Genomic DNA, 14,200 nt, shown 5'->3' with positions numbered 1-14,200 from the left:
GGGCGATTTTTCGAGAAGTGACCAAAATATACCTCAAAATATGTCGTCCGATGTTATAGAATAATTTTTTTTGCAGTTAGGATATAAATATTTTGATAGACATAAGTAAAATACTAATACATTGGCTTTTATTTTTAAATCACACTGGTATCCATGGATGACTCCTCTCGATAAAATACTCCACTGGTTTTATACATAGATTAACTATTTGAATGTTAAAATGTGCTTACAATGAAATTTGTATAGTGTTTACCAATCTACTTTGTACAACAGTATTGCCCTCTCAACGATGTGCTCAACAATCATTGTAGAACACCGTAAAAAATATATACAATTCTAGACTGCAAGGTAGCTAATTAAGTGTATTAAAATTGTTTAATAAAATTTACAATTTAAAAAGATTAAATATTCATAATATTTTTAGATTACGTTATATAAGTTATTATTATTATTTTTTCACGTTAAATTTGCTTCTACTGAAAGTAAATATTTTTTATTTACGAAATTCTGTTTTAAGCACACAACATAATATAATAATATGTTGTAAAGCGTCTTCAGGGCAATTCGTCATGCATATTCATACTCATGTTTTCCTTTAATAGTGAATTAATCCAAATTCTATTTTTTTTTAAATATACTTAAAAACAAATTTTCAAATTCTTGAGATGATTTATTACTACTTAAGGTGTTCTGTGGCAATGCACACTTCTTTTTTTTTCAAATGATTACCCCTGTTTTTTATTTTAAATTATTTAGTTGTTAAATGGATCATTTTTTTTAAAACATTTAGATGTTTACCTACTTACCTACCTAATTAAAAATTAGAACCTTAGTTTTTACTTGAAAAATAGAAGTTTGTATCACCATAGAACACTCCTAAAGTATTAGTTCAAAAAATCTCGAGGATTTAAAAATAGGCTTTTAAGTATAGGTGCTTGAACATTTTAAAATCAGATTTGAAATATCTGCATTATTGAAGAAAAAAAGAGGTGAGCATGTTTGGAGAATCATTCTGTACACGATTTGACTGTATTAAACAGTATACTCGTATAATTTTATGATATAATCATTAATAATCTCTTTCGTATATATTTAGTCCTATATTTTTTTGTCCCGAGGATATTTTGTTCTCGTGTCTCCCTATATATAGTTACAGACCTGCAGGCGATCGTCTATTGCTGTCGAAAAAACTCTTTTTATAATTAATGCATTATTTATCGTTACTTTAATGCCACTGGTATACCTTAATAATTCGTATGACGTAAAGTTCCAATTAGACATAAAGGCTATTATAATGATTATCACTTAAATTATTAACTATCGAGTTGCTAATCTCACGCTTATAGAAGGCAGACATATCGCGTTTTAGAGGAAGTAAAAGGATAACGTGTGTTTTAAGGAAATCCCGGTAATCTGCATCATCTAGCAGTGTGTGTGTAGGTATACATTCATATGATATAATTTATTGCGACAAAATGGTAAGACGTCACGTAAAATATCATAACGCCGAGGCGTCCAATATAAAGAAATTTTATGAACTACGTAATACGACATATTAATATGTATATACAAAACAATTTTAATCAATATTTGAATTCAACCAGTGCAGTGGTGTTGTTGGAGTATCGAGTGATTCCAAAAGATGTGGGTTCTAATTTTCCCTTGTGTTATACCTATGTATATTATTATGACTTATAAGTCATAAGTATAGTGATTATAAACAACCCGTTATACGGGTAAGTCGTCTCGACTTGATTTCGTCTTACTGTTTTGGCCGTTTTACCGATATCACCCCGATCGGTGTGTAAATTGAACGGAATGTAATCAAAACTTTTTGCAACAGACCAGGAAATCTGAATCCACAGCTGGAAGACTCGCGATCAGGTGAGATAAATAGCCTAGTTCACGTCTGAACCTACCGTAGTGCCTGGCTGCAGAGGGCGGTGTCCGGTAGACCGGTTATATTGTATTATTATTTATTATATATATTGTATTGGTATAGGATATTATGACCGGTTCTATTTCCAGTATTAAATCGTATCTATAAAATGCGGTTATCCTTTGTAGAATGCACTCTGTTGACCATGCACGCCCGTTCCGAGGCCGATACACCGTAAAATCATTGTGTATATAATATTTGTGTGATAATAATATTATCATTTAAGTTATCGCATAATTTATTTCATCGTTGTGATATGACAATATGATTATTTATGCAAATCGTCAATCCTGTAAAACGCGGAATTCGAAACGAGATATCGCATTATTAGCATATATTATATTATTATACAATATAATACTAAATATCAAATTCAGGTTTTCGCACGGATCACACCTTTACAAAACGTGATAAAAATAATTTCATACTGAATGTTTTTGAGTTTTTCGGGGGAACAACAATGTGGTCAGATTGAGGATATAATATCATTGATACAATGGTAATGTACACCCACGCTATTTATATTTTATAATTTATAACCGCGGCAGTTGGCAGTAGTAATTTAATATCTGATACTTATAGACACTTACCGTATGAATATATGATCCAGAATTATGTTCAAAAACATAAACATCACCGGGTATAGGTTATAAACAGGATAATTATTTAGATATCTATATGTATATAAGTATATTAAATTGAATTATTATTTTTACAAAACAGATTCTAAATAGGTATTCTATACCTAATAATATTTATTAAAAAATGAAAACCAAATTTGTCGATTTGTAAAACACGCATGTTATAATACATAGAAAATGTATTAACCTAATTCGTGATCGACCTCATTGCCTTGTATACCTAATATGTTTTAGTACTACAGTGATATTTACAGATAATTACATAAATTACAGTCAATTTAATTTACCCAGTCAGGTAATATATTATATATAGTGCTACTGAAGATTTCGTCTGTAATTACTAATTAAATAGGTATAGTGATACACAATATAGTAAACGTTTAAGATTCGTTGAAATGATTTTATGATACTGTAAATCGTCTAAACTGGTTAGCCTTGCTTATATTTATTGTATTTATTTAGTTATAGTGCGTAGACCCGAAGAAAGTAAAAATAAAAAAAAAGTACGCTGGATAAAAAAGGCCATATAACATTATTGCGTACCTGTAACATTACATACACTTTTGTAAGAGACATTATGATAACAATCGGTATACCTACTTAACTCGAAGTTACATAATAATATCTAACTTATTATTATTATTTTAAGACATCAGCTGTGTGCTTGTATGGTTATATTAGCCAACTTTACAATTTCAATTATTCGTGTTTTTTTTTTAATTTTAAATAACTAGATCGGTTTATTATTAAACATTATACTTAATTATTTCAAAATTCTACATACATCGAGGCTTTTCTTAAGATAAAAAAAATTTATCCATGAATAGGTACCATTTTAAAATAATCACGTGGACAGTATTCAGTGAAATATCTATTATATATATATAATTATAGAAATCATGCTAAAATTTTAGTAGTTATAAATGTAAAATTATTGTACCTTACCTTATTTTATAAATTATGATAAAAAATTGACAAATGTGTAAAAATGTTTGAAAATGTATTACAAGAATCGTAATAAGTGTTTCATATCCCAATTAAAAAATATTGATAACTTATAGCCGCAATATATTTTTATAAGCATTTAAAGTTAAAATGTTAAGAAAATCCGTCAAAATCTCAAAAATACACACATAATTTTGTAGTTTGAATGCTTTGTTACCTATGCATAAAAAATCTTAAAAAATATACAAATATAGTTAGTTTTATGATTAATAATGAATAACAATATTAACATTATTAACTATTTTATTATAAATTAAAAACATTATTCAAGGAGACTTAAACTTTTTTACGTATATTATATTATCATAAATTTAATTATTACTATACGCAATGATATTTTGATTTGTTATAAGATATTAACTGTCTATACTATGAACCTATTTTTACTGTTTAACGGATTAACAGAAATATGTTATTAAATCTCAAGATTTCAAATTATATATTATTATAATAAAAAAAAATAAATACTAATAATATGATAAATACAAGGTTTTCGGAAAAAACATATTAGTAAAATATACTGACAGACTGTCCCTATCCAAATTCGTTTTTCGTGTACAATAATATATTATTGAATTAAAATTTAACACACCCATAATAGAAATCTCCTCAACACACAATTTACGACAGAGTTACAGAGCGGTATTCACTTGTCTACCTACTTTTTTTTCTATAAGTATTATCTAGAAAAATAATTTGACCAAAATTTATCTGAATACTATTTATACTACTTATTTTACTCATCAAACCATTATATTTTAATCTTAATACACTTCATTGGGTATGGAAATGTATTTTTGATTGAATACCTATACAATTTTTAAGTACTTCAATACTTATAGTTATTTGTTTACTCCAATATCATTATTTATAAATATAAATATATTGTATTATATTTTATTATATTATGTATCATTTATAATACTAAGTACGAATGCAATTAAGTCTGAGAACAAATGTTTTCAAGTTTATTAACCTTATTTGCCACTAATCACTGTGTAATAGGTAACTAAATTAATACCAAAACTAGCTTTACAATTATATCTATTCACAAGATTTGAACTTCCTTTCGTCTCATAGGTTTGGTAATGGATTTAGGGTTTCGTGTATTAGACATTATAGTTATACCTATTAACTATTAATGTATTTAAATTATTAAAAATAGAAATACAGAGCATCACTAGTATGAATGTATAAAGGTTTAAATAAATACAATAAATATATATTATGTATTATACGAATAAAAATATTATCACTTAACTCGTATGGTCTGATAAGTGTTTATGTACCTAGAAGAAAAATTGTAATTTCCGTATATAAAATAAACAACAATTTAAGTTATTTGGTTAAATATGAATTTTAAATTATTTACCTGTAATGATAATTGATTATTTTATAAATCATACATGTTTTTTTTATAATCGATGATAAATTGATAAATAAATAATAATTAAAATGTTTCTAGATGGCGAGGAAGCGTCTACAAGCTTGTATGGAGGGAATTAGCAGCCTATTTAGTGGTTTATTTTGCCATAAATTTAGCATACAGGTTTGCATTCACCGAAGCCCAGCAAAAGTATGTTACAACATTAAAAATAACATTAAAATAAATAGTATATTAAACGGTATTTTAAGGCAAGCATTTGGATTATTGGTGACTTTTGTTTGATAGACGTAGTTAAAATCTTATATAAGACAGATATTTATAAGCAATTAGAAAATTAAGTGCTCAAGATATTGATGGTATACTTAATACCTAGGTACATTAATTTATTATTACATAAAGAATGTTTTTATACGAGTATATTATTAATCTAATAAGTTTATAATCACCAACATTCCAAACTGCTGGCACTATTCTACGAGTCAATTATTGTACTTAGAATCCGTTACAAGGCGATAGAACCATTAAACTGATGAATTTGTATTATATGCTTTTAGATTGTTCATAAAAATCCGGTGTTACTTGGCCGGTCATTCTGCGAGTGTCCCGTTGACGTTTGCTATGAGCTTCTATGTCGGTTTGGTGGTAAAACGATGGTGGGAACAGTATAGGTTATTACCTTGGCCCGATACGTTAGCCCTTTTTGCAAGTGCGGCAATACCGGGGACAACAGTAAGTATCTATTTAATATAATAAAAAATACACATGAGAGCACATAATATGTTATATTAACGGTTGAACCGCATACGGATGTCATACGTCATTAATAGCCGAACTTAGTATATATAATCTACGGGAGTACAGGACTTATAATTTTGGAATTTACAAATTGTTGAATGTATTCCTTCGAAGCTTATGTAGCTGCTAAAGAAAATTGTGTAGAAATGCAACAATTAATTATTATTCTTAAAAAATTTAAATGGTTCAAAAAGTCGTAGAATTTTTCAATAAAAGTTTTATGATATAAGTATATGGATAATATTATAAAATGTTATCACGATCAACAAGTTAATAAGTTAATAGCAAAAACATTAAAATTACAGCACCAAAAAGTTATTAACACTGTGTTAATTTAATAATGTCAAAAATTATCCCCCCCCCCACAAAAAAACCTGTCTTTCCAAATATTTTATAAGTAGTAGTATAGTTAAATTATTATTGACACTTGAAAGAATAGCCTCGGTTAACTTTTTAATTAATTGATGAAAAAAAAAATTAAATGTTGTTTTTTCTGAAGATTCTTATTTTCCTTAAAAACCAAAAAAAAAAAATCACAAGGCTGTGTAAGATTTTATTTATTACAATTTCTGGTACCACTGATATATCTACGAAAAAAGTATCAAATAATAATTATCTATTAAAAATTACGCCACCTTATAATTCCGGTATCATTATTATTATGTATATCTAATCTAACCTAGGTATATAATATACCTAAAGATTATTATCAACTGATAATATTTTTGTAAACAATTTTAATTATTTACTTTTGAAACTTTCATCTCCATAATAATAAATATTTTAGCTCGTATGCTTTTAATATATTTCAATTAGACAATGATTAAATACTAGTTGTTTGAGTTTATTTTAGCATTTTCCTACATTTTTAAAGCGCATTTGATTATTTTTTAAGGGATTCATGCATATATTAAGGTTTTGTTTTATACGTATGACATCGAATCCCTAAAGCACTAACTCATATCGACATTATTATTTCAGGACGAAAGAGGGCGGCTAATGAGGAGGAACATAGTAAGGTACGCGGTACTGGCATATGTTATCACTTTGAAGCAAGTGAGCATAAGGGTGAAAAAACGATTTCCCACATTACAACACATCGTCGACGCCGGTGAGTACTCAATCTTGATGTGTATATAAAACTGCGAGACGTGCCGTCTGAATATGTAATTATACCTAAGTAGGTACATAAACAGCCAGCGATAGCCTACATTATAATAAACTGTATTATGACTGTGTTATCAAATGTTTTAAATGACTACAACATTGTTTATTATCGACTCGATTAATAATTATCTCTTCGCACACGTGGTGCCAGAGCCTTAACCGGTTTTATTTTCGCGCATAAGACTAACCCAGAACCTGTTGAATATCAATTTATTCAAAGAATGTGCGACTGTTACGGGTCTCGAAGCGGTTTGAGAATTGGATCATTCCGTAGATTTACATTGATAATATTGTTCGAACAGCCTTTTAATTTCACGACGTAGGCACAGCTATATTATAATACTTGTGCGAAAGACATTGTATGCCGTACGTCATTCGTCATTACTCATTTTTCGTAATAACTATCTATTAGAATAGTTTTTAGTCGTACATTATATTAGCATAATCCAAGTATCTGATTGCAGATATAGTTTTGCGCCTTTTGCACATTTGATGCCCGCATCAGATTTCGAAGCCAGAGCGTAAATCTGCCTTGTTCAAATGTTAATAATATAATAAATAAATATATGGATAGGTGACAGGTGATTCATTCAACTAGGAGGCAGCTACGCTTGTTTTCAAAGTCAATTTTTGCGTATTTTAAGAAAACAAATTGTTTATATTATGTTACATATTGAATGTAACAGAAAATATAGATATTTCTGTTGACCATTTAATGTTATACTTAATAACATTAATTCTGTAATATATTATTACGCGTAAACAATTTTTTTTCTTGAAAAATACAAAAATTGACGGAAAATAATTTGTGCAGTCATTTAAAAATGGATAAACCTGTAGAATGCGTACAGGCTAATATTTTTAACAATGCCCAGTAGTGGTAGGTAGGTAGGTAGTATTTGTGTTCGCAAGGCTACAAACAATAATATATAATATGTTAGATACACTCTGTGTAGATATATTATATATATACTACTGGGATGGGATCGTTACGATTGGATTAGTTTTGACAATGACAATGGTCAACTGACATAATTTTATCATGTCATTCTTAATTCGATCACACGTCATCGTCGCACAGCGAATATATTGTATTGCACACGCATATATTACAAATATAAAACACACAGAAAACAACACAGCGTTTACTCGATTATTGTCACGGTATGGTCATATAACTTCATCAGTTGGACGCCGTTCGTTATTATAGTACGCCTCACGTCTCCGCAAATGTATCTTCAAATATGTGTCACGTCTACAAAGTTATCAACAAAACACCACGTCCAAGTTTAAAGCAAAGTTCTCGTTTGATAATTTATCGATCTCGAATAAAATGGATCAGGCTTACGAAAATACCTATACCCACCCAACACCGGGACAGCTATAAAACGTATAATTAGTATACACGAGTTCTTTGTTTCGTTCTCGTGACCTTTGAATCGGGGTGTGACGTGTGTGCATATAATAATATTATTGTTGTGCACAGAATCGTTTCTAATACACGGTGAATTATAATAGATTTTATGATATTATACGATGTTAATAGAAACAAAGTTTCAAGGATTTTCACTTCCGAGTTAGTTATCTCTTAATGAATGCGAATTTTGAATTTGTGCCAATGTTATTGTTTTACAACTACCTATCTAAATATTATTGCACTTTATCGTCTTTATCCGTTTATTTTTTTGTCTAGATTCATAATATCTATATAATTTCAAAACAACTGTTTTTATTCTTCTTCTTCGAAACGTACAGTATATTGTTGTGCATACTTTATAATAGTAGGTATTTGATAGTTCGCACACTTAATGCATCTTATTTATTTATGTATTAACAATCAAAAATTCGATGGTTAAAATATTTTATAGGAATAAAAATATAATATATTTTTATAAATTATAATAATTCATATGTTATATAACCTCCACCGATCGATCGACCATTCGATAAATTACCATACGGGTATGGGGTTGTGGTTGGGAGGTGGGTCTATGTTGTTGAACGTGTAACGAACTTAGACATGACACAGGAATCATGTTGGAGAGCGAAAAAAAAATCGTGGAAATGATGGACGAGAGAAGCCCCATGTCCAAGTATTGGATGCCATTGGTGTGGGCGACCAACATCATAAACCGGGCTCGCAGGGAGTCGCTCATATCCAGCGACCAGGTAGTCCAGACGCTTCTCGTTGAGCTGTCGGACATCAGGCGCCGACTGGGTTCTATAATCAGCTATGACACCGTTTGCGTGCCGCTCGTCTACACACAGGTCAGCATTTTGCCAATACCCTACCGACTATACCTATTTATATAAATCTATTCTGTTTAGCATTTTATCGTTCTTGTTTCATTTGTGTTTTCATTTTATTATAAAACATACATCTTGTTTTTCCTCGGTCACCTGCTGATTTTATGTTCTCATTTATCACGATTAATAAATCGTGTCTGTTCAAAAATTATATATTCGTTTGATATCATTTTTTTATTGAACACTTGTTGCTAACGTTTTCGCGAATTTAACATAAAATATCTATTATAGTCTATAGATGATAAAAATATTGTAATATTGATAATTTCAGCAGATCTCTCGGGAAAACTTGTCATGATATTCATTAATAATTTAACTTATTAATAACTGTAGTTATTTCATTTATTTAATCGTAATAGTAAAAGTGTTGATTTCTTGGTGTGACATTATTTATATTCTTTATAATATTATATTCATTTTTATTAATGTTGCTTAAGCTTTGCATGTGCATGTAAACACTAACAAAAAAAAAAAAAAAAAATGCACGTACACAATCATTTAGAAATTAAATCTTTTCTTAAATATTAAGTGCATGATACCTATTGTATTATATTATTATTTATTAATTACCATTTATCTACGTCGTATTATATTCAAAAGAATCTCAATGATCCTAGACTCGTCAACTACATACAAAAATGTACATCTAAGGATCTAGAGCATAATCGCAGTTATGTCAAACTCGAACAGCGAAATTATGGCATATATATATCACGTTCTTCAACCAGAATTATTTTGAATTATTATATTCTATCACTTATTACCTACCAAATTATGTTTGGTTTGGCTTTATGGAAAACATATAATTTACATAAATATTATATACCAGCTGCATCAGCCGAGGTTTAGCGTTTGAAATTTGAATCAGTGTTACACATAATAAGCTTTAGCTTCAATATTGATACTCATATTTATATATATTATGTGTGTGTACATTATAATATGCACATAATAGTACCTATGTGTTATCGCCTTAATTATGTACTTGTACATAATGATTTATAACAATACAAATACCACGGTATATAATATACGTATTAAAGTATTATATATACTATGTACACCGCAGTACACACAAATATATGGCGGTGTATATATGTATATACTATATATGTGTTACAATATAAGGATAACCCCGCGTGTAACATCAGAAAGGTGAACGTTTTGCATGGCAGATAAATTTCACCTGTCACAAGATGTGTCAGGCATGCAAACGCGAAATACTACAACAACAACGACAGTAATATAATATAATATATTATTATTTTATATTTCTTCGAGAATAATTAATAATAACGCCAAAAAATCACACCGGTCGCGTCCGAGTCGGATTTGGGTATTGTCAGAGTGTGCAGCTACAGCAGCCCGTACGGCGTGTTCGTTAAACTCACGTCTCGCGTCTCACTGTTCGTCTGCAGCAGCAACAGCAGCAGCAGCGGCAGCAGCAGCAGAAGATCAATGATATTCGTTATATTATAATATCACCTATTATGATTTATCGCCGTATAATAAAATTGGCGCGTGGTGTTTGTCGATTGTTCCCTGCAATATACAAATAGTTAATTATCCCGATTTACCCGATTACGTCGTGATGTGTACGGCTGTACATGTATTCAATATTATATAGGCGCACATTTTATGTACCTATATTAGCTAGTTATTGTAAGTGCACACTGCATACGTAATCTAATTGCCGGGAGAAAGTGTAGTACCTACCATGACTATTGGAAGAGAGAGAGAAAGAATGAGTGACGGCGATAGAGAGAGGGACGTTATTTTAACGTAGAAATATTTAACTGTTGCTATTTTTATACTTCATATACATTATTTTTTTATTCTACTTTTATAGTTTCTCCGAGCGAAATTATTAATTATTTTATTATTGCATACCAGTGCAGTGTAAGTTTCATTCCATTACTAACTATTGCTACTGATTTCGAATTATTGTTATAAATACATTAATATTAAAATCATGGCCGTGTTAGCTGTCTTGCACTTTTGTCTACATACTATATTGTAACATTACAATAAGTCGATATTATACAAATATCTGCTCTTGAAACGACCTTATGTAAAATACAATTTTAAGTATAATATAATATGTTGTACTGTGGGTGCAAGAGCAGTAGATTCTATTTAAATTTATGTGCAATACCCCTATACAATTTATACATGTAGGTATGTCTGCAGCGCGTATTACTGTGGGCGTGCAGTGCATTTCGCATTTTGTAATTGCAGTAAATTATTATTCTTTTCGGATCTTCCCGTTTCATAAATTCGGCTTTCGTAAAACGTTTGTTATGTAAGGTATAAGGTACCTGTATATTTATAAAATACAATGACGTGATTGGTTTTAGAAAATTCTGACCAAAATGTTCGTTAAATCGTTTTACCTACCATAATATAATCTTCAACGACTGTCTTAAGTTTGAATTGTCTTCTAGTTTCCTCCCCCAAAATTAAATCGATCATAAGCATATCACTGTTCGGAAAACAATATATTATAAACTATATGGATACCAAAATATAATAACGGTTAATATTGTATAATAATAATAAAAACAAAAAACAAAAAACAAAACGTTATCCACGACGAAACAAATTTTTTTGTTGAAACATGATGGCGGGCGTAGGTTTGATGATGGATAGCGAGAAGGAGATACTGGAAGCAGTGGAAGCGAAGACTGCGATGACCAATTACTGGATCCCGTTGACTTGGGCCACCAACATCATAAATCGGGCCAGAAGAGAGAAACTGATATCCAACGATCACATGGTACAGACAATACTGTTGGAGATGTCCGACATGAGGTACAGACTGGGATCGCTGATTGGTTACGATAATGTCAACATTCCCATTCTCTATTCACAGGTCGGTATATTATACTACATACAAAGCAATGAGCACAATTATACAAATTATTATATACGTGTTATTCGCAACGATATGTTGTACATTTTACCCGGGTGTAGGTGTTTTTGCATGCATCTCTTCTGTACTGCAACTATTATTATAATGTATAGAGTTAACGTGTGATTTAAGTATCTTACAATTTTACATTATTAATATTATAGTTTGCGCGCATTCGTATAATAATTTAATGTGTATAACACTATAAACGTATACTCGTATAATACTGGCCATAAGCTACCTACTCTCCATCGTCGCGCGCCAAAAAATTTCTCAAACATTTTTTTTCATGTTTTCGTATTTATCTATATTTATTGGTCGTTTGGCTCTCCGCGTACTCTCACGTGAGCGTCGATTATGCATTTATGCCGTATATTCTGCAAGAAACCGTTTTATGTATTTATGCACATATATTATTGCTGGGTCACGATTTACCAAAAAAGAAGTAAAAACCTAGGTACTAAGTAGGTAGGTATATATTATACCACCTATTGGTACAGGTACCTATGGTACTTCCGACCAAAGTCATTTCATATAAGATGTGATATTATATTGTAATTATTATACTCCGACCAGAGACGATCGTAACCTTGGCCGTTCTACAGTTATTGTCGATTCTGCCTTCGGCTTGTGCTAATTTTTAAGTTCCTAATACCTTGGTAAACCGACATCGTACCTTTTTTTCGCTCCCAGTAACTCATAATTACCACTTCGCTAATCATACGATATGACGTCATAATAATGTAGTACAATTTGTTTTAATTAATGCCATGTTATTATGTTAACCATAACAAACATGGATGCCTAGGTATTTTATACATTTTTGTACAATATTATGTAATTTTTATTATCTTTTAATATTTAATTCCACAAAACTGTATGAAAATTAAAATGAACTAAAAAAAAATATCTATGCATAAGTAGTATAATATAAGTAAGTAGTATTATTGTGATATAATATAAAAATGCAAGTATACCTGATTATATATATTTTAGTTTGTATAACATTTTTGAATGTTCTAATCTGTATGTTTTTGTTATACATACGTTATAGTTCGTATTTTGTCTTCAGTTTTGATTAGTTTAATAATAATATGTATAATAAAGGATACGATTTATATATACCTATTATAAAAGCCAAGAGTTTATTGGTTTTATACTTTTATTTATTGAAAATGTAGCTGATAGGTAAACTTAAATTAAAAAAAAATAAATGTTTATACGGTAAAAATAATTTTAAAATAATTTATTATAATTCAAAACATTAATTTAGGTTAATGTAAAAGCGCTTAAAATGTCATTGTAATAACATATAGTCAAAGAATTATGCGTTTAATAGTACTTATTATACATTTTGATCATTTATCGACCTTAACATTTGCATTTTATTATATTGTCATTGACACATATCTTTAAACTTATAATAATACTTATATAATTTATATTTTGTGTAGGTGTTTCTGGAATAACCAATGTACTTATTAAATAATAAACAGTAACCTATTGATTAAAGAATCAATAACACGCAATTTGTGACACTGATCAGCTTTGATCAAAAATGTATTCTTGTCATGACAATACAGTATACGTTATAATAGTAATATTTTAATAATTTATGGTAATCGAAACAAATCAAGCTGTTCTATCGAAGTTAAAGTTTAATAAAATAACAATATTTAATGCATTGGATTTCTTACGTAATTATATAATAATTTCACGAAAAGCTTTTCCAACAGCCAATAACGTGCAGTATACCTACATATAATAAAATAATGCATAATATCATCTTATACCGATATAAATGCAAGTGAAATATGAGTTTGCAGAAACTAGTATTATACCTAATATCGTGTTAGTTGGTACCTAATAGTAACTCCAAATATTTAAATAATTTAATTGAAATAATTGAATACGATATTATAGAGAGCATAATTTTAGAGATTTGCGATAAATATAATCCATACGAATATATGATACGTGTCAATTGTTATAAGGGTTGTTGTAATCGTAAATTACATCCGTAAAGTTCCTGTTTTATATTTTATAAT

The 14,200-nt window shown here is 29.4% G+C and overlaps 1 protein-coding gene across 2 annotated transcripts in view; it reads left to right on the top strand.

Moving 5' to 3' along the window:
- The window catches only part of LOC132918708 (bestrophin-4), a 52,057-nt gene that overhangs the window by 5,799 nt on the left and 32,058 nt on the right, over nt 1-14,200 (top strand). Inside the window, exons 2-5 of one of the 2 annotated variants that reach the window (XM_060980132.1) lie at nt 5,051-5,161; nt 5,527-5,701; nt 6,749-6,878; nt 11,875-12,113. In XM_060980132.1, the coding sequence (XP_060836115.1) occupies nt 5,051-5,161; nt 5,527-5,701; nt 6,749-6,878; nt 11,875-12,113 (655 nt within the window). Of the gene's footprint in view, nt 1-5,050; nt 5,162-5,526; nt 5,702-6,748; nt 6,879-8,963; nt 9,203-11,874; nt 12,114-14,200 lie in introns of both variants that reach the window. The other variant, XM_060980131.1, reaches the window with a different exon arrangement.

The sequence above is a fragment of the Rhopalosiphum padi genome, chromosome 1 (assembly GCF_020882245.1).
Source record: "Rhopalosiphum padi isolate XX-2018 chromosome 1, ASM2088224v1, whole genome shotgun sequence".
In the NCBI taxonomy this organism is placed as follows: Eukaryota; Metazoa; Arthropoda; class Insecta; order Hemiptera; family Aphididae; genus Rhopalosiphum; species Rhopalosiphum padi.
The sequence above is the reverse complement of the archived record's forward strand: the minus strand, read 5'-3'. Positions and strand labels throughout refer to the sequence as shown.